General features: G+C 51.2%; 1 protein-coding gene across 1 annotated transcript; it reads left to right on the top strand.

Annotated features, from left to right (window-relative positions):
• The first annotated feature begins 180 nt into the window (after positions 1-180).
• SNX19 (sorting nexin 19) lies at positions 181-25,465 on the top strand. Its single transcript, XM_058041265.1, has 11 exons — positions 181-1,777; positions 2,287-2,425; positions 2,901-3,001; positions 3,150-3,269; positions 4,144-4,271; positions 5,408-5,504; positions 5,742-5,928; positions 8,008-8,137; positions 20,511-20,695; positions 21,403-21,490; positions 22,551-25,465. The coding sequence occupies exons 1-11, from the start codon at positions 254-256 to the stop codon at positions 22,681-22,683; spliced, it is 2,832 nt and encodes a 943-aa protein (XP_057897248.1). The 5' UTR covers positions 181-253; the 3' UTR covers positions 22,684-25,465.
• The last annotated feature ends 795 nt before the right edge of the window (positions 25,466-26,260 follow it).

Below are 26,260 nucleotides of genomic sequence, written 5' to 3'. Positions count from 1 at the left end.
TCAGGGGTCGCGGTGTGCTGGGCGATGGGAGCCCCGCTGTCCGCTGAGGATCCCGGTCTGGGCCTTCTGACCCAGCCCAGAGAGGGCTCCGGACCCGCTGCGCTCTGAGCGCCAGTGCCCGCTGAGGTTTCGGGGTGGTTGAACCTCCGACCCCGGTCGAGCAGCCCAGGCCGGGCCCTGCCGAGCCCGGTGAGGTTCGAGCCGTGCACCCCTCCCCACCGTTCCGGCTGTGACAGCCGCTGCCCGCCCCGCCATGCCTGCCCGCGGTCCCTCGGGGTCCCGCCGGCCGCTGCTGGCCCTGCTGGTGGCCCTGGGCTGGCTGCTGGCGCTGCAGCTGCTGCTGGACCTGCGGGCGCTGGGGCTGCTGTGCGGGGCGCTGGCCGTGCTGGGCGGCTGGCTGGGCCCCCCGGCCCTGCTTCCCCGCGGCCGCCGCCTGCGCCTGGAGCGCTTCGTCAGCTCCCTGCGGGCCCCGGCCGGCAGCCCTGCGGACGAGGCCCGCCTGGAGAAGGAGATCGCCAGCACCGTCCGCAAGGTGGTGCGGGACTTCGTGGCCTCGTGGTACCGCACGGTGAGCAGAGAGCCGGCCTTCGAGGCCGAGGTGGAGAGGGCCATGCTGGGGCTGGCCGCGGAGCTGCGGCGGCGGATGAAGCGGGTGGACCGGCGAGCGCTGGCCCGCCGCCTGCTCCTGCTCTGCGGGCAGCACCTGCAGAGCTTCCTGCGGGCTCGGGATGCCCTGAGGGCCGACCCCAAGGGCGGCCGGACGCTGTGGAAGGAGTACAGCCGGCTGGCAGGGCCGCACCCCGCGCTGCTGAGCCCCGCGGCCGAGGTGGGCTGTGCCCGCGCCGCCGTGGACGCGCTGCTGCGGGCACTGGTGCCCTGGCCGCACCTGGAGACACGGACGGGACGTTTCGTGGTGGTGGAGCTGGTGGCCTGCAACGTGCTGCTGCCGGCCATCAGGAAGATGTCCGATCCCGACTGGATCAACCTGCTGCTCATTGGGGCGTTTTCCAAGAAGCCCCGGGGTGGGAAGCCGCACCCTGCACCCCCAGTGCCAGATTCCTTGCCTTTCCCGGGACAGATGGACGCAGCTCCCGCCGGGCTCTCCCCGTCCCCGAGGGCTGCCGAGGGGCTCAGGAGAGAGGCAGGAGCTGCTGGAGAGGAGGGACAGGAGGCGAGCAGGTCATGCCATGCAGAGGAACCCTTCTTGCGCCCCCAAGCCCTGGGATCCCTCTTCCCCTGTGAGGGTTTGGAGCTGGAATCCCCCGCACCTGACATGGGGCAGGATGTGGAGCTGCTGGCTCCTTCCCCTGCTGGAGAGCTCCTTGATGAGCCCCTCCAGGACCCTTCTGTGCCAGAGGGAGCACCTGCCTCGGAGGATGGCACAGGGGACCTGGACCACGCCCCTGGCCCCAGCTCAGATGCTGGCCTGCTTCTCACCTCTGCTTTGAGCTCCTGCCCTGACATCCAGATCGAGCCAGCGGCTGAGAAGGAGGAGGAAAGCCCAGCTGTCCCAAGGAGGTTCTCCTCACAAAGACCCTCCAGCCTGGGGAGAGATCTGGGGGCAGGAGAGGGCCCAGCACCGTTTCCCCCAGAGCCTGGGCAGAGCCTGCCCCTGCTGTCATCCTCCCCAACAGCTTCCATGAGCACCTTCAGCTTCGAGCCCCTGAGCAGCCCCGAGGGCCCGGTGGTCATCCAGAACCTGCGGATCACCGGGACCATCACTGCCCGGGAGCACAGCGGGACTGGCTTCCACCCCTACACCCTCTACACCGTCAAGGTAAGGGCTTCTCACCTCTTCCCACATCCCTGCCACTGCCTGGGCTGCTGTTTGCAGTGAGCACTTGCTGTGTGTGGGTCTCCACAATACATTTTGTCAGTGCCAGTGCCCCCATGAAAATATATTCTCCCTAGTTTCTGCTGTGAGATGTGACCAGAAAAATGTGACTTTTAACCCCCTGTGTTCTCAGAGGTGTATCTGTGTCCTCAGTGGCCACGCCAGGTGCCAGTATTCAAATTTCAGCACTGACTGGTTTGACCACAAACTCCCAAAAAACTCACTTCCTTTTCAAACCAGGACAGTCTGGTAGTGGGAAAATACCGAGCACTGTGGCTGTTTGGGATTCCTGTGGGGCTGGTTGAATCTTTTCTTTTCCTGCTTTTGTTCCATCATGATTGGTTCCTTCCTCCTCAGGGAAGGGTTGACTGAGGAATTGCTGGGTGGGGCCTGAGGGGGGAGCAGGGCTGTTGTGGGATGTGTGAGGATGATGCCTTTGCCTTCCTCCTCAGTATGAGACAGCCCTGGAGGGCGAGGCGGCGGGCAGCCTGCAGCAGGTGGCTTATCACACCGTGAACCGCCGCTACCGCGAGTTCCTCAACCTGCAGACGCGGCTGGAGGAGAAGCCGGAGCTCCGCAAGTTCCTGAAAAGTCAGTGCCTGCAGCGGCCCTCCGAGAAAATCCTTCTCCCTCTCACCTTGTTCCTCTGCTCCCAGGGCTTCCTGCCCTGCTCATGCAGCTCTAGATGCTGGGCTGTGTTCCCTGCCCACATCCTCCAGTGCTCTGTGCAGAGCTGGCTGGAGGAATGATTTATCTCTTCTGAAATTTCAAACCATTCCTCTGCGCATTCCACGACAGTTGGTTTTGCAATTTTGCACCATAACAGTGCATATAAACCCTGGTGTCTGTGCATTACCTTGGGCTGATGCCAGGCAGTGTGTGAGGATAGCCTTAATCATTAGAGCATTAAGGTTTTAATAAAGACTAAAATCTGTATTTAGATTTTAAAATTTTAATTTTTAGTCTTAAAAATTTTTCAGTTTTAAGATCTAAAAGTCTTTTCATTCAAGGTTACTGTGGCTTTGCAGTTTTCTCAAGTTTGTCTGTGGGTTTGTTTCCTTTGTAGACATCAAAGGACCAAAGAAACTGTTCCCTGATCTGCCATTTGGAAACATGGACAGCGATAAAGTGGAAGCCAGGAAAAGTCTGCTGGAATCTTTCCTGAAGGTAGGATGTTTGTGTGCTCCTGTGAGCTACAAGCAGAGCTCAGGACAGCTTTGTGCAGACAGTGGAGCACAACATGTCACTTCCACATTACACAATCAGGCTGGGAACTTGACTTTGAAATGATCTGAATCTCCATCTGTCCTTGCAGCAATTGTGTGCAGTCCCTGAGATTGCAAACAGTGAGGAGGTGCAGGAATTCCTGGCCCTCAACACCGACGCCAGGATCGCCTTTGTCAAGAAGCCCTTCGTTGTCTCCAGGATAGACAAGGTGGGAAAAATGGGGAGCTGCTTACCTGAGCCCTTTCCAGTTGCCCCCAGGGATGCTCCCTAGCCTTCAGTGACTCCTGGAAGGCAAAACCCTTTCTTTGGAGTTGAGCTGAGCTTGCCCAGAAACCCATAAAATGTCGGAGTTTGTGTTAAGGAACCTATTTAATAGAAAATCCAGTGCAAATCTCAAAAATCCTGATGTATGTAAGTAACAGAGGTCAATGCAGTAATTAAAGGCAGTTATAATATCCTTGTCTCCAGGATAGATAAGGTGGGAAAAATGGGGAGCTGCTTACCTGAGCCCTTTCCAGTTGCCCCCAGAGATGCTTCCTAAGTGGGGAGCTGCTTACCTGAGTCCTTTCCAGCTGCTCCCAGAGATGCTCCCTAGGCTTCAGTGTTTCCTAGGAGCCAAAACCCTTTCTTTGGAGCTGGGCTCAGCTTGCCCAGAAACCCATAAAGGGTCAGAGTTTGTGTTAAAAGAACCTATTTAATGGAAAACCCAGTGCAAGTCTTAAAACTCCTGATGTATGTAAGTAACAAGGATCAATGCAGTAATTAAAGGCAGTAATAATATCCTTGTCTCCAGGATAGACAAAGTGGGAAAAATGGGGAGCTGCTTACCTGAGCCCTTTCCAGCTGCTCCCAGAGATGCTCCCTAGGCTTCAGTGTTTCCTAGGAGCCAAAACCCTTTCTTTGGAGCTGGGCTCAGCTTGCCCAGAAACCCATAAAGGGTCAGAGTTTGTGTTAAAGAACCTATTTAATAGGTTCTTTCTATTTAATAGAAAGTCCAGTGCAAGTCTCAAAAGTCCTGATGAGTGTAAGCACCAAGGATCAATGCAGTAATTAAAGGCACTAATTAAAGGCTGGCTTTGCAGATTGTTGTCAATGCCATCGTGGACACCTTGAAGACGGCGTTCCCCAGGTCAGAGCCCCAGAGCCCCACGGAGGATCTGAGTGAGTCAGAAGTGGATGGGAAATCCCAGACAGACGGGAAGAAAAGCAAGTAAGGGCTCCCTCAGCTTTGCAGGACAAGGGATTCATGCACAAACTGAGCCCATGGTGGGGAAGAACTGACTTGGGGCTTTATGTGTTGGGTAGTAAATTCTGTGTTGGGTAGCAAATTCTTTTCTGAAGCTGAATTACTTTCTCCTTCCCTTGCTGAACACAGCTATTTGAGCTGCAGTTTATCTAAAGGGTTTCCCAGCAATGCTCAGGTTTCCACACAAGGTAGGTTTCTTCCTAAAAGAGCTCTGAGCTGCTGCCATTTGCCAGCAGAGACTCTAATGGTCCTGAGGAATTGCTTTTTAACCTTAAATATATGCAGGGAGTGATTGCAAAATACAGCTGTAAATTATCTACCTGAAAGTCCCCTCCTGCCTCTCCCATGTGTTCCAACAGTGGCTCTGCCCAGAAAACATTTAAATAGCTATTTATGAGTAATACTTAAGATTGTTTCATATATGTTCCTCACCAAACATTGGTGCTGCTGACAGTGCCCACTCTCATTATGACTGTCTCATCAGTGGTTCTTCCCTCACCAAGGAAGGGAAGGTTTCTGTACAAATATGGCTTTTTCTTTCCAAAAAGTGATATTTTGCTGGAAAAAGCTGCTTTGGACAGAAAGACAAACTCAAAAAGTACAAGTTTGGAACCATTTTGGCTGAAAAGGACATTCCTTAATGATAAACAGGCTATTTTACAATTTGTCCCAAAATCCCAATGTCCTTTCATATCTTTCTTTTTGTCAATGTTTATAATTAGATTTCACAATCCTGCTGAGTGTATTTCATCTCAGAGGCTTTTCTGAACACTTCCCTGTGTGTGCTACAGTGCTCACACCTTGCTGACATCTGCCTACATCTCCCTGTCAGCTTCTGTGTAACAGCTCCTTGTGGAATGCTGGAAAACCTTGGCTTAGCTCAGGTGTATGTGAGGAAAAGTGCTTTACAGCTTTTGTTGTTGGCTTCACTGCCAGTTATCTTGGAGGCAGATGCTTTTTCTGAACCACTTCAGGTCTAATCAGATTTCTTAGCTTGCATGTGGACAGCAGGAACAGGTCATGGGGCTTGGCTGAGGCTGGAAAACTCATGACTCACAACTTGCAGGGAAAACTGACTGTGCCATGGCTCTGCTTTCCAGGTCCAGGCTGAGGTTCTCATCCAGTAAAATCACTCCAGTGCTGAGTGTGAGTGAAGCTCATGACAGGATCGTCTACTCCATCAGGGAGGGCAATGCTGTAAGTTCAGATCCTCTTGTAATCCTTTCACAACCCCAACCACTGCCTGTTTGGGAATAATCACCATGCACCAGGGCTGTGGCTGCTGCAGCCTTGTTGCCACATGCCAGCTCTTGGTAGAAGGACAATAAGCAGCCCTGGCTGTGCTGTTGGCTACACCTGGGTGCAAACCAGGAGGTGGGAGGCTGTCTGGGCACAGCAGAGCCCAGGCTCTGTGGCACTAACACACTTTTGTAGGTCTCTGGCACTCTGTCTCTGGCTGCTATGGAATCCTTCATCCAGAAGCAGGAGAAGCTGCTGGAAGCAGTCCCCAGCAAGGCTCCTGAAGGCCAGGGAGGCAGAGAAGCCAAGGAAATCTCTGTGCAGGAAGAAATGGATGGGCTGAGCACAGCAGAGCAAGGAGGACATCCAGACAGTGACTCTGGTGAGCTCAGCCTCTCTCAGTGCTTGAATTTCTCCCCCTTGGTACCACAGCAGCTCCAACATCTGCAGGTTCAGCTTGAAAGGTTTTCAGGACCTGCTTTCCTACCTGTTGCATCTTGATTGAAGGGAAAGCAAATTAGGTTTTCCAGTGCTGTTTGGTGATTGCTCTGGGCATCGTTGCTGGTGGGAGCAAATTGGGTTTTGGCTCAGTTGTGTCACTGCAGATCTTCACCTTGGTGTGCTCAGCAGTCACTGCACAAAGAGGTTTCTTAAGGACATGCTGCTTAAACTGGCAATGTTCTAAAATCAAGCTCTTACAAACTAAAAATGGGCCAAATCACAGTTTCTTGGTAGTTTCCAGATAGCCTTGATATGTCTATACTATAAAAGGACCTCTGAGATTAAGTTCAGATAGATTTGATGGGAGTGGCACAAATATAATCTCAGTTCAAGGAATGATGTTCCCTTTTCTGCTTCTAGAACCCTCCTCTGAAGCACAGGGCTGCCCCAGAACAGTTACAAGATTATCCTAAACACATGCAAAAATATGTTCCCCAATCTTTTTTCTTGGAATAGCTGAGCTGTATCAACTGGAACTTCCCAAAAATCTTCTCTCCAGTGGTTCAAGTTTGGCAAGCTCTGACTGAAAGCACGTGTTTGTGATAGGATAGGCCTGGTGTTCTGAAACCCAGCCTGTGCTACCAGCTTTGCCTGTCATCTTGGAACACATGTCTGTGGTTCTGGGGAAGCAGGACTGGAGTTTTGGAGGCCAGGGTTGTGCACAGAGCAGGCCAAGTTAGCTGAACTCTGAGGGAAATGGAATGTCAGTGATCTCAAATGCTCACAGATCTGGGATGCTTCAGGCTGGGCTGGCAGGGTGAGGAAAACAAATGTCTGGATAAAAAGGCAAAGCCATGTCCATATCTGCTCATGGAGTGACTTCTGGGAAGTGGTTGGCCAGCAGCTCTCTGAGGAAGAGGATTTGGATGCTGTGGGAATAAACAGCTTGTGAGGATGCTCCCTGTGTGAGGTTCTGGGCAAGCTCCAGCCTGCTCCAGACTGCACTGGGAAGTCTCAGGGGGCAAAGCAAGTGGGCAGTAACTTATGCATGGCCCAGAGCAAGAGGTGCCAAGTGCCCTGTATTTTCCAAGTGAAATCCTGGAATTAGTTAGTCCAGCTTTTAGGAAGAGGAAGAGCAGAGGAGGAGAGGTGTGGGGTCCAGAATCCCTCTTCCCTTTATTTCCAGTAGTAAATTGTGAGTGTAAATTGTCTCTGTAGACAGACAGCTTGGAAGATGAGGCTGAGGGGAGCCAGATTAGGAAAAGCTGCTGCACAGGATCTCACCTGGACAGCAGAGCCGAGGCAGCAGTCTCAGGTTGGGGTGGTGGCCTGGGAGTGGCAGTCTGGGGCAGTTTTGTGGCACATCAATGAGCTTGTTCAGCACAACACCTCAGGGACAAACAGCATGAAAGTAATTCCTTAGTGAGTAGAAACTGTTTTTGCTGAAGGCTCTGACATCCCCCTGAGGATCAGAGGGAGGTTTGGTGTCCCAGGTCTGTGACAGCAGAGATATTCGGGTAGGTGTGTGGGTTTGTGTTTTAACTGGTAAATCTGGTTTATCCAGATGTGTTTCATTCCCCTTCCTGCCAAGCCTGGGATCTGCCACACGATGGCAGCGCACAGCCACCAACAGAGCCTGGTGCCTGGAAAACTGCTGGGAGCAGGGAAAGGCATGGGCAAGACCAGGATGAGAGTCCTCAGCAGTGCACCTCATCCTGGCTACAGCCACCACCTGCTCTGTCACCTGTTTGGGGCACATGGACTGGGATTTGATAATCCCACTGTTTAACTGAGAAGGAACTGAGCCTTTGGTGCAGCCCTTGGTGGGAGACTGGGGCTGCCTGGATGAGGTGGAAACCAGAGTGGGGAGGGCAGGTCCCAGGCTGGCTGGGCTGCAGCAGGTCACTGTGAGTGGACAAAGGGCCAGGCTGGGGAGAAATGAATGAGTTTGGGATGATGCTTTTCACCAGATTTGCCCTGAGGTGGTTTCTTCATCTGCCCCTCCTCTTCCTCCCGGCAGACTCCGAGACAGCTTTGGCTGACCTGGCCCTGGACGTGCTTCGTCTGGTGCTGGTGGATCACTGGGGCTGGCTGTGCACAGAGAACATCCAGAAGGTTTTCAATGTGCTCTTTGGGACCCTTGTTCAAAGGTAAGGCCAAAGTGAGCAGCCTGGCTGCTCTGTGAGAGGCATTCCCTTTGGAGTCACAGCTGGAATGGAGCTCGTGCCTGAGTGCAGATAAATGCTGTGTGTGCAACAACCACCAGAGTTCTGTAAAGCAGGTGCTCCGTGAATGTGGAGTTAATACCTTAGAGATCTGCACCAGGAGCTGTTTTCTTCATGAGCAGCTCTAATGGGCAGCCTCCTGTCCCTTGAAATCAGGGAAAGGGAAGATCCAGCCCTGGGAGTGCAAGTCTTGGCTCATGCAAGAGCAGCAGTGCCCAGCTCTGGGGCTCTCTGGGGAGGATTGGCCTCCTGCTCTGTGCTGCCCAGGGCTTCAGCTTGTTCCTTCTGCAGAAGTGGAATAAACAGGCCCAGGGAACAGCAACTTGTCAGTGACAGCTCAGAGTGTGGTCTCTGCTCTCACTGCTGCACCCCTCTGCTCTGCCTGTGCCTGGGGCAGGGACCCACACATGGAGCAGGGACAGGCTTCCTTTCCAGCTGGGGTGCACTTGCCAAGCTTTCCTGGGGCCAGGGCCTCTGGGTGGTAAGGCTCCAGGCCAAGACACACAAACAGAAAATTCCTGTTTTTTGGTGTAGGTTGGTGACTATCACTAGCTGAGGATGTGGTTTTTTTACAGCACAAGGAAAGCCTTCCCTGAAGGGCTTGGGAGAGTCTTAGAGCAGTGCTTTTCCCACTGCTGTGCCCTTTCTTCTGCAGGCATCCAGAGCCAGCATCAGAATGTGCAGGGCAGCTCATTATAACAGAGCTGGTAACCTGAGCTGCCCTCAGCAGAGATTGCCAAAGTGCTTTGAGGTCAGGGACTGCTGTCCTTCAGTCCTGGCCTGTTCCTTCAGTGGCAGGAGGTGGGGGCTGCTCCCACTTCTCCAGAATGGGCTCTGGCCTCTTGGGAGCAAGCTGCAACCCAATCTGTGTGTGTAAGCACAGCGGTATGAGAGCTTCTACAGGCACATCATCACCTCCTAATAAGCTGTGTCCTGGTCACCCAGGGGGCCTGCAGCACCCACACGTGGCATTGGCATTTTCCACTAGAGAAGTTGGGATACACACAGCACATCCTGGAGCTGGAGGGTGGAGGAGCTCCCTGGGTTGTGTGGTGGATTAGGGTGAGGAGGAAGGAGTGAGGAGCAATGTGTTTGTAGCTGCTCCACTTGCACAGGTCAGAGTGAACCCACATGTGCTGCAGGCAGAGCTCTGGCTGGGGGTGATATGGAGAAGCCCTGAGACTTCTTGGTGTCCCCATCAGTTCAGGGTGCAACTGCAGCCTCTTGAGCAAACCCTGTGTCCGTGCTGAAATCCACATGGTGAGGCTGGCTCTGCTCTTGTGGGACAGGCAGGAGTCCCAGGGGAAAGAGCTGCACAGTGGGGACTGACCTGTCACCAGGAGGATGGTGTTGCACCTGGATTGCTGCAGGGAACATTTTCCTCCCAATTCTGCTGCCTGTATTTACCTCCACAATGGAGATCTGGGAATGGGGAGCCTTCCTGCAGTTTGCCATTCACCCTGGCCCTGAGACTTGGACTCATTCCTGGCCCAGGTGGTCACTGCTGTCCTGAGCAGACCAGAAGGTCTCCAGCTCAGACCTGCCTGTCCAGGGACACAGTGTGAATTAGGTTCTATTTCTCTTCCATTTAAATATTTACAACTTGATCACTGCTCAGCCAGACCTGGCACTGCCATTCTGGCTGGCCCTGTGTCTGGGAACCCTTTACAGGTGGAGAAAGTACCAGAAACTCTTCTGGGAGCATCTGCTCTTCAAGGAATTGATGCTCCTGCCTCTGAGAACAGATAAACACAGGACAGCAGATGGATTTGGGTTGTGTCTTCAACCATTGCTGGTAACAAAGTATGAGGGGAACCACCCCTTCAGGAGATCAGACCTTCCTGTTCCTGCCAGTGGCTGGGTGAGGTGGTAGGGGATGTGAAGGAGGTGTCCTGGCAGTGTTTTGAGGGGCTGCTGCTGGACACTCCTCTGCCAGCTTGTATTTAGAGGGTAGGTGCTGCTCCTGCTGCCCTCTTGCAGTTGCCAGATGAGAATTCTGCTCTGGCATGAGACACTAGGTGCAGAGTGACAGAAATGACCACAAACCAACAAAACTTTCACCAAGAACGGGATCCAGCTTCTCGCAAGAGCCAGCTCCCTCTTCTTGGAGAACTTTCTGCCTTGGGCTGGCAGTGCTCAAGATGATTCAGATGATTGATTCAGTGTGCTCACAGATGATTGCTGTGAGCACACTGTTACTGATGGTGGGGCCTCCTGACCTGCTTCATTCCTTGTTCTGTGCAAGGACCATCCCAGCATTGCTCCATTCCATGTTCTGTGCAAGGACCATCCCAGCACTGCTCCATTCCATGTTCTGTGCAAGGACCATCCCAGCACTGCTCCTTCCCTGTTCTGTGCAAGGACCATCCCAGCACTGCTCCATTCCCTGTTCTGTGCAAGGACCATCCCAGCACTGCTCCTTCCCTGTTCTGTGCAAGGAGCATCCCAGCACTGCTCCATTCCCTGTTCTGTGCAAGGAACATCCCAGCACTGCTCCTTTCTCCTTTCTGTGCAAGGGGCATCCCAGCACACTGCTCCATTCCATGTTCTGTGCAAAGAACATCCCAGCACTGCTTCATTCCCTGTTCTGTGCAAGGATCATCCCAGCACTGCTCCCTTCCCTGTTCTGTGCAAGGATCATCCCAGCACTGCTCCTTTCTCCTTTCTGTGCAAGGACCATCCCAGCACTCTGCTCCATCCCAGCCCACTGCTCCCTTCCTGTTCTGTGCAAGGAACATCCCAGCATTGCTCCATTCCATGTTCTGTGCAAGGGGCATCCCGGCTGCTCCTTCCCTGTTCTGTGTAAGGAGCATCCCAGCACTCTGCTCCATCCCAGCACTGTTCCTTCCCTGTTCTGTGCAAGGACCATCCCAGCACTGCTCCATTCCGTTTTCTGTGCAAGGAGCATCCTGACCTGCTCCTTTCCCTGTTCTGTGCAAGGACCATCCCAGCACTCTGCTCCTTCCCCTTCTCCCCAGCAGGGCTGGCTGCAGCCAGGCCCATCAGTCTCCCTGCCTGTCAAGGCCGGTGGCAGTGGGACAGGAAGGCTCCATGACCGAAAAAGGGATTGTTGAGGAAAGGGCGGCCGCGTGTGCGAGCCGGGTCTGCACTGAGCCCATCCCATTATGTAACAGGGAGTGAGCCTTTTTTGGAGCTGCAAGGAGAGGAGGATGGAGGGGCTGGGAGTGGGAATGACCCTGGGGCCGAGGATTGCTTCCAGCAGCCTCTCAGCGTGCTGGGGCCGTGCCTGTAAACAAACCCCAGACCCTCTGTCCCCTCCCGCCTCTGTCCGGCTCCGCTTCCCTCCTGCCCTGCAGGGATCAGCTCCTCTTCCTTCCCCTGGGAGCTGCAGCAGCAACCTGCTGGCACAGGGGAGGAGGTGGGGCTGTTCTGAGCTCTGGTGGAAGCATTTGGAGAATCTGGGTGCTTTTTAGAGCCTTGTGAGTCAATGAGGTCTTAAAAATACGCAGCATGAATGCCGTGATCCCACACCCTGCTGGGACCCCACACCCTGCCCTCAGTTGTCCCCACAATGGCCTCAGGTGTGGGGTCTGTCAGTGCCCTGCAGAGCTGGGCACAGTGCTGAGGCTGCTGGGACCCCACACCCTGCTGGGACCCCACACCCTGCCCTCAGTTGTCCCCACAGTGGCCTCAGGTCTGGGGTCTGTCAGTGCCCTGCAGAGCTGGGGCCAGGGTGACAGCCACCACCTCTGCTGTCCAAAGGGGAGTGCCAGCACCCCAAGGATGGACCTGGGAGGATTTGAGGGGCAGATCCTGGTCTGTTAGCTTTTCATGGCTCCTTTTCATGCAGCAAAACAGCAAGCCATGGCCACAAAGCACTGAGTGGGGGGAAGGTGTCTCAGCACACCCCAGCTGTCTGTGCCCTGGAACCTGAGCAGGGCTGGGCACAGAGTCTGTGCCAGGCTCGGAAGTGCCTGTCCCTGAAAGGAGCATGTGGAACTACTCAGGCAGCTTTGCTGGTGTCATGTTCCACTGAGCAGGAGTTAAAATAAATGCAAATCATCCCTGCCTTACCCACGAGCTCAGCACTGCTTGGCTTGCTGTGTGCTTTGGGTCATTCCTGTGCTCCTCCATGTCCCCTCATCCCTTGGCCAAACGGGAATATTAGAGGAGGTGACATTCCAGTCTGTGTGAGCTGTAGGTGGAGAGGCAGGGATGCTCTGAGACTGGCTGCAGGTGGCTATCATGCCTTTGAGAACTGGCTCTTGCAAGTTCATGCTGTCACCTTGGTGTTGGGCTCTGCTGGTGTCAGGCTGAGTGTCACAGGCACTTGTGACTCAAGGAGGTCTGGAGCTTCAGAGAGCTCCTGCCTGGTGCTTTGTTCTGATTTTCTCTTTGGTTTTCTTTGATCTCTGTGCCAACAGAACTGGCACAAAGACCCTTGGCAGCCACCTTGATCCTCTTGACTGGAAAGTGCCACCAGCAGAGAGTGATGCCTGCCCCTCTTCAGTGTCCCTGAGTAAACCTGGAGCAGCCAAGCGCCCCTGGGAGCACAGTGCCCATGGGCAGGGAGTTCTGCCAGCCCTGGGGCCATGGAGGGGCCATGTGTGACAGCTGAGACTGTGCTCCTGCTTCCCTTTGGGTCCCTGGCTGGCAGGTACCACTCCAGCCTCAGGCAGTGCCTGAGTTTTGCTGGCAGGAATGCAATATCAGTGCAGCTGGAGCATCTGAATCCACTCATTCTCCTGGTTTGTTACCTGGGGAGTGGATTTGGGCATGTTTGATGAGGATCTTTGCAGCTGCACACAGAGGGGCTGTGCTGGCAGGCCCAGCTATGTGGCAGCAAAGTCTCCTTGTCCCTAAAGCCTAAAAGCAGCACCAAAATTGTGAGTTAGGGGAACCAACCTCAGGGCATCTTGCTCCTCATTTCTGGGTTTGGCTGTTTGTGTTGAAGCCGTGAGGAGCAGCAGGAACTGCAGCCTGTGGTATGTCAGTAAAAGTGATTTCAGGACTCTGTGTCTTGGTGTGTATATGCAAAGTAAATAAAATCAGCTTGGAAATGGGCCTCGATTCAGTTGTCTCCAAGCACCTGGAAATTTTGGATCTGGCTTTGAATCTCTGTCCCAAACAAAATTTTTTTCCCCTCTTCTAGAAGCAGCATTCTTCCAAAAACAGCCACTAGAATGAAGCCAGCACTCCATGCTTTGATAATAATTGCAACATTATTCTAACTGATTCTGTTTCAATAGTTATAACATGCCAGCTTTTTTTTCCTGCATTTAAAAAAGCTCAACAACTTCCTATTTCAAATAGAACAAAGAAGAAAAGGATTGAGTGGAAGTCATGTCTCCCTGTTGGTTTTCCCTGGTTTTAGAAGGGTTAATAGTGGGTTTATGTATTTTGATTCTGAAGTGGGCTAATGAAGCAATTGTTCCAAGCAGGGTCTGGCTGAGACAGCCTGGCCTCTCCCTGGGGCACCACTGAGAGCTTAATTGGCTCAATAAATACTTGAAGAAGATGTTATCAAAAGCCAGGATGCTTTGTGAAAAATCAAGGGGGTTTGGGGATGATTATTTTAATCACATACCTTTCCTCCCCTTCCCTGAGCCCCAGGGCATCAGAGGAAGATCCAGGCTGGGAAAAGCAATGGTTCATTCCCTGCAGGGTGAAACCACTGCAGCCCTGTGAGTTTCCATGATTTCTTCATGCAGCAGGTGTGTTTGGAGGGAGCAACACATGAAATGGCACAGAAATCCCAGCTCCAAGGGGTGCTTTCCTCCCTGCAGGGGTGAATGATTGCCTGCAGAACAGAATTATTTCTTTTCCTTCCTCTCTGCCCCACAGTAAGATGTCCTGCACACCCACATGTCCCTGGGTCAAGCAGGTAGGAAAGGTAGGAAACCAGCCAGGTCCAGGATGGGTTGCTTACAACTCTAAACCTTCACAGGGCACCAGCAGAGGAACATTTCAAGAAGGAGAATTTGTACAGGAGTTTAAAAGGCCTCAGGATGCTTCATGTCCTTTCATTTATGCAGGTTTTTTTCCTTTTCTTTCCTCAGCACAGGGTTTACCCATGGCCTGGACAAGTGTGAGGTTGCTTTGAAGGTGCTGAGCTGAGTGTGCTGCACATGTTTCTGCTGTGTGGAGAAGGTGGATTTAGGCTCAGGTAGCAGGTGCTGAAAGCTGAGCCTCAGGGCAAGAAATATCTATTTGTGTTTTTCAGTTCTTGCTGTGCCCACTGCAGCTGCTGCTTCATTTTTACAAGGTTTCCTCAGAAAGGTTTTGCGGTCAAAGCACTGCAGTGTTCCTCCTCTTGAACCCTTGAGTTCAGGATAATCTTGTGCATTATCTGAGGAGGAATCTGGGGAACAAGAGCTGGTAAGGCAGGGATGGTCTGGTGATTTAAGCACCAGACTTTCTTAATTTCAGAGTCATGCTTGAATGCCTCGTGTTTTCCAGATGTTGATTTTTTTTCTTCAGTCCTTTTCACTACGTTGGTCCCAGAGGGCTTTCTGAGCTTCTGGATCTCCACACTGGGCAGGGGAGCCATGTTCTGGGGTGGGCAGCACTCAGGGGTGAGCTGGACATGCTAGTTCATGTATATTTGTAGAGCTGTTTGTATTTATGCAGCTAAAACAGAGCTTTGTTCTCCTCTTTGTCATCTTCTAGCCTGGCCTTCAGTTTGTGTTTATCTAAATCCTTAAAACCCCTGGGTTTAAATCACAATTGCTATTATTTCAGGTTTCAATTACAGTCAGCATATTTAACTTCACTGTTCCTTAGCTGAGGTGATCTCAGTTTTAATCCTCACCTTGATGGACAAAAAGAGCAGGTGGGTGTAAATCTGCAGACTATTACATCTCTTTGTTCATTCTTAGTACATCTTTGATGTCCAGACTAAGCAAATCCAGCCTGTCCTTGCTGAGCTGAGCTCTCTGGATGGTCCAATTAAGTGAGAGGCTCCAGCCAGGTAAAACCAAGCCCAGTTACCTGTTCCTGACTCTCAGCCTGTCTTTCCTCCCTCCTAGGAGCCCAAAGAATGCAAAGGTTTGTACTCCCCAGCCCTTATTTTTCACTCCCAGGCCCTTCTTATCCTGATGAACCTCTTCAGCTGACCTTGGAGTTCCAGCTTGAACCATGGCATTAATTTGGCTCTTTTTTAGCAGCCATTTCATTCCTCCAGCAGCAGCTATTTCAAACAGAGGTGCCTTACAGCATGGGCAAGTTATGCCCCTGCAGATTATCTTCCAGGCCTCAGTAGCCTTTGCAGTCTGGCTCTTTGCATTGGGCACTATCAAAGCATTCTGAGCCCAGCAGGTCACTTTATCTATTTCTGAAGTGTAAGGAGATGGTTCTGTGATGGGTTTATTTTTTTCTTTCTTATTAAGGCTATTTCTTCATGAAATAGCAGAATGAAAATAGTAACTCATCAGCCATCCAAAAATAAAAAAAAAATAAGAGAAGTCTATTTATGTTTCTTTCTGGTGGATTTATTTCTACCTGAGAGCAGTGTGTGAGTGCTTTCAATGTGGCACATGAATCTCAAATGCTTAGGCCTTTAATAGCACAAAAAATCATCTGTGACCTGCTGGTGAAGGTCAGCTTTGAACCAGCAGATATCTGGAGTTCCTGAGGGGTTAATCCCAGTCCTGGTGCAGCAAGTCTGCCTGATGGAAAGGTCAATTTGCCATTTTCTGGGGTTTACTCAGGTAGGAATCTTCAATAAAGTTGGTGTGACTCTCCCTGAGATGCAACTACAGGTGTGGGAGTTGAGGGGACATTTTTGGGATGTCCTGTGCAGGGCCAGCAGTTGGACTTGACTTTCCTTGTGGGTCCCTTCCAGTTCAAGATGTTCTGTGAATTAATTCACTCCTCACAATTTAAATGCTGGTGCAGCTCTGTGTGTGTTGGAATGGGATGCGATTCCCCAAAATGGGTGCTGATGTTGGAAACTCTTCATGACAGCTCACTGTGTGCTGAGATTTTCTGTTGAAGCCTCAGCTGTTCTCCCAGAGTGGATTTAGAGCCACATGGACCAGTCTTGACAGTTCTCCTCTGTTAGAATCTGAAATGTAAAGAACTCTCAAAACTTTGGGCCTGTAAGCCAAAGCTTAGAATTAAACACAAGATTTGATTTGAGACCTTGGAAAAGGCTTCCAAACTTAAGTGATGTGGATTTATAGTTTAAAACAAAGCCACATTAAATTAAGTAGAAGAAAGTTTAGAGTTTTAGAGTTTAAAATATAAAAATAAAAGCAGTTACAAAGGTAAACAAGGAGTTTAGAATGCTGTACTGTAGGTTTGTGTGTCATAACATGATTAGCTAAGAAAGCTCACACTGTATCATGAGTCTATAAGATGGAATATTTAAAGATTGAGTCAAAAACATAAGTATCCTTGTTACCAGTGTTTTATTAATCAATAAATCCTTAAAAGGTCTTGTAACTAAAGGTCTTGTGACCTTCTGAACCACACAGTGAAGATGTGAGCCGAACTCACCCTTCATGCCTATGTAGAAGATAAGAAAAGAAACCACATCATCAAAAAAATTCAGAAATCCCATCTCTAACTCATTCAAAACTCCTTCAAAATCCCCATTCTCCTCCTCCCAGTGCTTTGGAATGGCTCCACTGGCAGAAGGGAGCCCAGAGCAGAGGTGCTTCGGTCTGTGTTCCATTTGCACCTGCCTTTGGTTTCTCCTTCTTTCTTCTCCTATTTCTTGACTTTTCCTTGTAAACTTTGTGGGTTTGGGTGTTCTTTCCCCAGCTCTCTGAGCACCATGGGGCAAGTTGGCCTCTAATAGGAGCTTGTGTGGAGCTGTGCAAGACGCATGGAGCCATTCCCAGATGCTGCCCTCTGCTTCCCAAGGAGGAGAATCCATCCCTGGTGTTCCACAACTCTGGGAATCCAGACCTGCACGCACTCATCTGCTCACAGTATGTGCAGATCACATTTAGATGGTGAGATCACATTTAGAGGTGTTATTTGGAGGCCTTGTTGCCTAATTCTGGTGTTCTTAGGGACATACAGGAGGTTGGTTGTGTGGGGCCTTCCAGCATTTGTCAGTTCTCAGCTTGCTCTTGAGCTGTCTGGAAACATGTGCTGTTCTCTGTAGGTTCAACTTTCTCTCTGTTCACTATTTGCCTGGGTTTTTTTGCTATTTTAGGAACTCTAAGGAAAAAAAAAGCTTGCTCTTTGCTTTCTGCAACCTTTTAAAGGCTGGAAAGAGGCTGTTGCTGTAATGAGTTTGGAGTCAATGTTCAGTCTGATCCCCCTTGGTGCAGGGTTGACTCTGCAGCTCTGTCCCCAAGTCTCTGAACTTCTGTTGCTTGTCAGATGTTTTCTCAGCTAGGAGAGCGGGTTGTGTAAGAAACCATGTTAATGAAAAACCCTGTTAATGAAAATCTGTGTTAATGAAAACTCTTGCCCCTAGAGAAGTCACAGTTTAACACTTTAATTTGCTTGGGAATAGCCAGAGGGTTTACCATGATCCAGAGTGTTAAAATCTGCTGATGGCTGGAGATTAAAACTCTTTTAATTGTATTTCCAACATGGCTTTTCCCTGGCAGGACCGGGATGTGACATTTTGTCCTCTAAGCCAGTGGGAGGTCGGTACCTCTGGCTTTATCTTGCAGCAGCATCCATACTCTGTGTCCATGGCAATGCTGAGCATGGAGGATGTGCTTCCCATTTCCTGGGAGCACTGGGACCATCACCCTTGTCCCTTGCTCTGAGACATTCCAGGCCTTACCACTGCACTGAGATCCTTTTCAGGTTTTTTAAAGTCCTTTGCTTTCCAGCTGGCATTTCCTAGGTGTGCATCTGTCCTAGGGTGATGTTATGATGCTTGTATCCCCTGTTCTGTTTATGCTGGATGTTATTCTGTCTTGTGCCTTCAAGGCTGGCTCTGAAGGGCAAAGCTTTATTTTGTTTTGTTATCAGCCTGCTCACTCCCTCAGTGGTCAGCAGGACACAGAGAGTACATAGTGCAGTTTTTGCTTTTTGCTCTTGCTCCTGCTTTGCTCTTGCTTCTGCTCATTAGTTAGTTTAGCTAGGCAGTCTGAATTTTCCCTGGACTGTTTTTCTTTCCCTTTCTTGGAACCATTTGAACCTGCTCTGGACTGGGACTTGGGGAACACCAAGAGTTTGCACCTTGTGGCTGCAGCAGCCATTCCCAGTGGTGGAGGGATTGATAACAGAGTGAGCACCCACAGGAGAGACTTTCTGAATTTGTCATCTTTTTCAGAGCAGTGACAGAGTGATGTAATCTGGTATTGTTCATTTTGTGTGCTGGGGGTGCTGTGTCTGTTAAATAAACAGGTTCTTTCCACTTCTCTCTGAGGAATCCTTCCCAAACCAGTTGGGCAGAGGAGCCATGAGGGTTTGCTTTCTGGAGGGACCCCTTTAGAGGTTTTCTCCCAAATTTGCCCTAAACCAGGACAGCATCCCTCAAGAATCACTGTTTACACCTCATTCCCTGCTCACTCCTCAGCCCTGTCCCGCATGATGCCAACCTGCTTCCTTTGGGTGTTGCTGTACCCCCGTGCCCAGCTGTGTGGGGAAGGACACCCTTGGCCCGAGTGCCTCTCCCAGGAAGAATGCAGACAGTCTGGCAGAGTGCAGGTTAAATAAAGTTTGCCTTGGCAGGGCTCTTGGCTGTGCTGGGAGCTGCCGGGGCGTAGTGGTGACGGAATTGCAAGCACGAACAGCAGCTGCCAAGAGGAACGGCTCTCCTGGCCCTGCTGGCTGCCTCCTGTCCTCTGGGAATCTTGAAGAACTGGCAGAATCACAAACCTTTCCCTACCCCAGTGCTGTGCTGACACTCCCAGCTTTGCTCCAGAGCCAGTGAGGCCACAGCACCAGCAGTGCAGCACCCTGAGCCCTGCTGAACCTTCCTGTGGGGTTTGTCCACAGCCTCTCTGTTGTAGACATCTTTTATGGAAAATCCTTTCCTTGGGATTTTTTCCTCCTGAGAAGCTGAGAAGCCTCAGGTACAAAATGTAAACAATGGTTATCTGCTGCTGTGGAATGCAACAGGTGCATCTGTGATTGGTCTCATGTTGGTTTTTTCTAATTAATGGCCAATCACAGTCAGCTGGCTCAGAGAGTCCAAGCCACAAACCTTTGTTATCATTCTTTCTTTTTCTATTCTTAGCTAGCCTTCTGATTAAATCCTTTCTTCCATTCTTTTAGTATAGTTTTAATATAATATATATCATAAAATGATAAATCAAGCCTTGCGAAACATGGAGTCAGATCCTCGTCTCTTCCCTCATCCTCAGACCCCTGTGAACACGGTCACACCACTCCTCATGCTGAGGGCAAAGATTTTAGGCCGTGCAAGTTGTGACTGATGGCTGTGGCTTGTGCTGTGACTAGGACGTGATTTCACATCTGGCCAGCCCTTGAGTGTTGGGGACACATCATCCAGTGCAGCTGCAAACCCCTCTGAGCCCTTCTGGGGAGCTGGAATTTGGGGATTTGCAGGTGGTTACACAGAAAGGGCACAGTCCTGCCCCAGCAGGAGGGACCATCAGCAGTTCTGTAGGATTTTGGATGGGAACAAAAGAATTCTTGGCTGTGACAGTGGGGAAACCCTGGCACAGGGTATCTGGAGAAACTGTGGCTGCCCCTTCCGTGGAAGTGTCCAAGGCCAGGTTGGATGGGGCTTGGTCTAGTAGAATGTGTCCCTGCCCACGGTGGAATCAGATGAGCTTTAAGGTCTCCAAATCAAACCTTTGGGGATTCTGTTATCTCATTGCTTGCCATCAGTGGATGGAGCAGGACTGGACAGCAGGATGAGAGGGGGGTGAAGCATCAGGATATTCATGCCTTGTCATCCTTGGAGTGTGTTTTGGTCTCCAGCAAAGACATCCTTGGCTGTCTCGGTAGCAGAGGGAGTGATGAGAGGAGCAGAGGCTGCCAGAACAGGGCTCGTGTCCTTCCAGTCCTTCCTGGGGGTTGTTTGGAGTTCAACACCAGTTCCTCCAGCTCTCTCTCAGATTGTGCTTGGAGATAACTGAGGAGCTTCAGGCCAGTCATATCCCTGAGCTGGGCTTCCTTTAGTCACCAGTGATTCACTTGGGTCCCTGTGATTAGCAGGGTGATGGGGCTTTTTATGGCCTTTGCTTGTCAGAAACACAGGGAACATATCCCACTTTTGGTGCACGGAAAACTCAGCTAATTAAGACTTGTGGAAATCTTCAGTGTACAGACATAAAAACTGCACGTTAACAAACCCAAAGAAGCTGATTTAACCCTCTTGATGGGTGGAAATATCCCAGCTGGCTCCCAAGCTGGACTTTTCCTGACCTTTGTCCCTCTCCCTGTCCTGCAGGTGGCTGGAGGTGCAGATGGTCACCCTGACCTGCACCCAGCGCTGGGTCCAGTACCTCCAGTTGCTGCAGGAATCCATCTGGCCTGGAGGAGTTCTACCAGCAGTGCCTAAACCCCCCAGGACAGAGGAGCAGAAGAAGGCAACAGCAGAGCAGGCCCTGCAGAGCCTGATGGGGATCTTGCCCAGTAAGTGTGTCCCAGAGACTTGTCAGCTGCCCTGGGGCAGGAGAGCAGCTGGGGAACACTCCAGTGCACTGGAATCTCTGGAAATGTGGTTAAATACAGAGATGGAGGCTGCTCGTGCCAAGGCACTGGGAAACCTTCATGACCCTTGAGGTTTGATGGTTTCCTGCAAGCAAAACCCAGAGTTTTCCAGTTCTGGATAGTTTGTGTAAGGGTTTGGGAGGCAGCCCAGCTCAGAGGGAAGGGATGTGAGTTCAGGCCATGATTCAGTGCTCAGTTCTGAGCCACCTCACAAAGCAGGGCTCAGGACAGCTCTGCTCCCACCTGCTGCCAGAGGGTCCCATGGTGAGCAAAGCCACCATGCAAAGCCTGTGGCTTTTGCACTGGGCTGAAATCCCCAGCCCAGCTGCACTGGATTTCCCTCTCTTGAAGTTTGACACGGGGACCTTTGGCATTAAAGCAGCTGCTGCCTAATCCCTGTGAGTGCAGTCTGAACTTTTAACTCCTTCATTAGTGTAAAGGGCCCTCACTGTCCTTTGGGAATGAAAAAGCACTGCTGGTATGTGCCCTTCCAGCCAGGAATGCTGTCCTGGCACTCCCTGCTCTCCCAGCCCCAGAGCACCATCATGAGCTTTGATTCAGCACCCACCAGGAGAAGGCTGACCTGTGGAAATATTCACTGCCTAAAGCTTTGTCTCCAACACTTCCAGATGTGATCCAGGAAATCCTTGGGACCAGGAAGTGTCAGATGAGCTGGAACCTGGTGCTGGAGTCACTCAGCCAGCCTGTGATCAACAGGTTTGTGATTGTGGTCTTCACCCTGGTGGGCTCTGAGCCTGTGCTAAACAGTTTTGTGATTGTCTTTACACTGGTGGGCTCTGAGCCTGAGAGAAACAGGTTTGTGATTGTGGTTTTTACCTGGTGGGCTCTGAGCCTGTGCTAAACAGGTTTGTGATTGTGGTCTTCACCCTGCTGGGCTCTGAGAGCTGTGATAAACAGGTTTGTGATTGTGGTTTTTACCTGGTGGGCTCTGAGAGCTGTGATAAACAGGTTTGTGACTGTGGTCTTCATCCTGGTGGGCTCTGAGAGCTGTGATAAACAGGTTTGTGACTGTGGTCTTTACCCTGATGGGCTCTGAGAGCTGTGCCCAGGGTTTTGCCAGTGCTGCTTGGCACCAAACACCCAGTTTATTATTCCAGGACTTGCAATATCAGAGGGCATCTGCATGTCTGGCTGCAGGTTATTAAGCCAGTCATGTTAATTATGTTTGGCCTGCTTATTTAGATGTCAGGGAAGTAAAACAGATCCTGGTTTAGTTTGGTTCTGGAGGAGCTGCAGGTCTGTGCAGGGGGTGTTTCTGTCTATTCCCAGTTCTGTGAGTCTGGAAAACAAGGGTTTGGTGATGGAGAGCAGAGACATGAGGGTCAGACTGGACATCAGGAGGTATTTCTTCACTAAAAGGATTGTTAAACATTAAAAGGGCTGCCCAGGGTGGTGTTGGAGTCTCCATCTTCTGAGGGTCCAGGGAACAACAGGATGTGGCACTCAGTGCTCTGGGCTGCTTGACAAGGTGGGGATTGATGATCTCAGGGGTCTTTTGTGTCTTCAGGGATCCTGTGATCCTGTTAAACACGTGTTTTGCTCCAGAAGATGCATTTGTGTTTTCTGTGCTGCTCAGCAACTTCAACACCCACTGGTTTGGGGGAGGTGAAAAAAAGCTGAACCACCTCTGGAAACATTTCTCTGGGGACCTGATATTGTTCCTCTCTCCCCTGGAGCATTGGAACACACTTTCCTTGTGCTGAGCTTTGCCTCCCACGCCCTGACCAGCCTAAGCTTTGTGTTTTTTCCATTCCAGGCACCTGGTGTTCTGCCTCCTGGACATTCTGCTGGACTTCTTGGTTCTGAAGAGCTCCAGCAAGGAGCCTGAGGCTGCAGCTGCCACACCATGTGCCTGCAGTGGCACAGACAAAGGTGTCCCAGCACTTTAACCAGCCTGGTGGCCCAGCAGTGGAGGAGAGAAGCAGCCACAGGCATGGAGTGTTGCATTTTCATCCTTTACTGAACGTGCCTGGGAGCTTCCTGTAAGGAATTTCTCCAGCCAGTGCTAAATGAAGCTGCTTCCAGGCTTCTCTGTGTCAGCTGGGTGGTGGATCAAACCCAGAGGTGCTGTGCAGCATCTGTTCCATTGCTGACCTGATGGGGAGCCTGCAGTGAACCAGCCTGACCAGCTGGAGAAGGAACCACAGACCTTTCTGAACACCTCTAACATCTACAGGAGATCTGCTTTTGTGGCTCCAGGGTCCGCCTGGCACTGAGGAGCTGGTGTGCTGGCATCTGCTGCTGAATGCTTCTGCAGGACAGGGAAGGGCTGCAGGGCTGTCCCTGCACTCTGAGCAGCCTGCTCTGCACCAGCTGTGTCACCAGGAGGGAAATGGGGAGAGGATGGAGTGTGGAGAAGTCGTGGAGATGTCCTGAAGTTCAGCATCCAACTGCCCAAACACCTGGGATGTGAGAGCAGGGCCAGAGGTGCTGCCCTGCCTTAGGGACAGAGCTCAGCTGCTTCTCCCTGCTCTGGTTCTCAGTAGGTGCAGGCAGGCTGGGATCCTGGCAAAGAGAGGGAGGAGTGCTGGCTTGGCTGGACTTTAGGACTTGTTTCTGTTGTGCTTTCTGAGTCACCTTTTAGTCCCTGGGACAGTCACCTGGAAGGCACAGGCCAAAGGAGCTGAGCCATGTGGGACACAGCAAATCAGCTCCCACACAAACCTGGCTGTCACAGGAAGCTCTGGGAGAGGAATGAGGACCTTGAGCCCAGGGGAATCCTGGATGTGTGTCAGGGTTAGAGCTGGGAGCACTGCCTGAGCTCTGCTGTCCATGGCTGTGTCACTGGGCTCTGCTCTGCTGTCCCTGCTGCTGCCACAGCTCCCTGCAGGGCTCTGGAAAGCTGCTCAGGTCATGGAACAGGCACTTGGAGCTGCTTCTCCAGCCTGTCCAAGACTTGAGTGGTTTTGTGAGCACTTAAAGTTCTCAGCAGTCAGGTTCTGGGAGTACTGAGGGACTCAGAGTGTGCAGCCACAGCCCAGCTTGGTGACCAGTTTGGTGACCAGTTTGGTGACCTGCTTTGGTGACCAGCTTGCTGACCAGTTTGGTGACCAGTTTGGTGACCAGTTTGGTGACCAGTGTGGTGACCAGCTTGGTGACCAGTTTGGTGACCCAGTTTGCTGACCAGTGTGGTGACCAGCTTGGTGACCAGCTTGCTGACCAGTTTGGTGACCAGTGTGGTGACCAGTTTGGTGACCAGTTTGGTGGCCAGTTTGGTGACCAGCTGTATTTTGCTGTATTTTCTGTGAGAAGCATTGACTGAGCAGTGCTGCCCTGGGCTGCTGAAGGTTCTCTGCAGGTCTAAGGAGGCTCCACACAGGAGCCATGCAGGATCCCAGGTGGTGTCTGTGCTGCAGGACCAGGTGGTTTCATCCCACAGAACATGGAATTCCAGGCTGGAGGGGACTGCTGCAGTTTTTTGGAGCTGGATGCTCCATGGCATGTTTGGAGGGAAGGCAGTGTAACTCCAGCATGCCTGTCCTGCTCTTCCAAAGCTGCTAAATTATGGATACACAACAGTGTGAGCTGCTCTGGGCTTCTCTTGTGTGAAAATACAGAGAGGGATCATTTTGCTGCAAGCAAAAAGATTTTCAGGGAGCTCTGAGGACATCCCAAGACCAGGCAGAATCCAGTGTCATGAAGCAAATCAATTCTGCATCACCACTGGAGCTATTTCTCTTCAGAGATGGTAGCTTGGCCACCTGCTTGGAGAAGAAAGGAGGTGTGAGTTAAGTGGTTTAAGAGAAGATGAGGTGGAGAATGCTTTGGGATTATCCCAAATGGCCAAACAGGAGTTTGGGAAGCAGGACTCAGATAAACCCTTAAATATCTGCTTGTCTTTCACTACCAGGCTCTGTTTCCCTCCTCTTCCTCCTGCTTCCATTTCCACCCCATCAGGAGGGGCACAGGGCACCCTGAGCCAGGGCTGATGCAGCAGAGCCCTGGTGGCTTCCCAGATGTTCCTGCTGTTCCTGTTTGCTGTTGTTTCCCAGTGAATTTTGGGCTTTGGAGCTCCAGGACTGAGGTCTGTCAGTGATTAGAGAGACTATTGAGAGGCTTTGCTGAAGAGGATCATGGAGTGCAAATTATGCACTGCCAGCTCCAGGTTAGGGCAAAAGTCTGAAACAGTCCCTGCACACACTGGATGTGGCACTGGGAGGATGAGCTGACACTTGTCCTTTGCCAGGAAGCCCAAATTCTCCCAGCTTTTAACCCCCATCTCTGAAATGATGCAAATGACTGAATATTCAGTCCTCCAGATGGAAATAATCTGTGATTTCTGCCATCTTGGGAGCTTTGGGTGCTTTGCTGGGCTGGTGCAGCAATGATTTGGGGTTGTCCCAGCAGCACCATCCCCCTCTGTGTTCAGATACAAAGAGGCTGGACAGAGAGCCAGAAAGGAGATTTATTTATTTATTTGCACTCTCAAGGCAGAGTGAGGAACAGACCTAAAGAGTTTCAACTGCAAAATGTTGTTTTACCCTGCAAAACCCCCTTTTTTGTCTCAGATATGAGGGGTTGGATCCCTTTCTCCTGGCTGGGCTTGCAATTCCCATTTGTTCAGCCCTGCAGCTGAGGTGAAGAGCCCAGGAGCAAAGAGCCCCTCTCTGCATCGTGTTGTTAAGGACTAAAACCAATCCAATAAAAAGCTCAGCTTTTTTTCTACTGAGAGTTCTTTGCCTCGCTGTGATTTTGGGATTAAATTGAGCACAATGGTGGCAGATACAAACTGCTGCATTCAGGTGGGCTGGAAGTTTATTTCTATTGGATTAAGACTAGAAAAACTGCTCTGGTAAAACAAACAAAGTTGACAAAAAAGCTTAAGCTTGCTCAGTGTGTCATATTCCCAGCAAGCTCCTTTTTTTTCTGCAGGAATTTGTAGAAGGAATTTGTAGAAGGAATTTGCGGGAGGCTCCAGGCACCTCTCTAAAGGGTGGGTGGTGAGAGCAGCCAGATTTGACCTCAAGGAGGAGTTGCAGCTTTGTGTCACGTTAGGTCAAGAGCAGCACCTGCCTCAGGTGGGTGCTCAGCTCTCCCTCTCCAGCTCCTTCAGCCCTGTGTGATCTCCCTCCAGCCCAGCACTTGCTGATTTGTGAAGTGTTCCCCTTCCCACTGCCTTAGTTTCCCACAGCTGACTGGAACCTTCCTGGAAGCAGGGATGTGAACAACTGAGTGCAGTGGTGTAGAGCTCCAAGGCAACACTCTAAGCTAAATAATTATTAAATTGTGTTTTTAGGGGAAAAAAACCCCACCATGCACTGACTCCCTGCCCCATTTCCTGTACTCAACCCTTTGTATTAGCTGTTCGTGGTGCTGTTGGAGTCTCTGTGGAATTCTGCTGGCTGGAAAAACCCATTTAATTGTTAAATGGGGAGCAAACCTCCACTCCCATGTACTTGTGTGCAATAAGACTTTATTTCAAACTTACTTCTCTGTCAGAGTTTAAAATCTGCCTTTGGTTGTGAA

The sequence above is a fragment of the Melospiza georgiana genome, chromosome 27 (assembly GCF_028018845.1).
Source record: "Melospiza georgiana isolate bMelGeo1 chromosome 27, bMelGeo1.pri, whole genome shotgun sequence".
Lineage (NCBI taxonomy): Eukaryota > Metazoa > Chordata > Aves > Passeriformes > Passerellidae > Melospiza > Melospiza georgiana.
The sequence above is the reverse complement of the archived record's forward strand: the minus strand, read 5'-3'. Positions and strand labels throughout refer to the sequence as shown.

Bases quoted from the DNA above. Each gene is read 5' to 3' on its own strand.
- SNX19 (XM_058041265.1), top strand. From the start codon at position 254: ATGCCTGCCCGCGGTCCCTCGGGGTCCCGCCGGCCGCTGCTGGCCCTG. The intron at 2,426-2,900 runs GTCAGTGCCTGC...TTTCCTTTGTAG, and splicing joins GCTCCGCAAGTTCCTGAAAA to ACATCAAAGGACCAAAGAAA. The intron at 3,270-4,143 runs GTGGGAAAAATG...CTGGCTTTGCAG, and splicing joins TTGTCTCCAGGATAGACAAG to ATTGTTGTCAATGCCATCGT.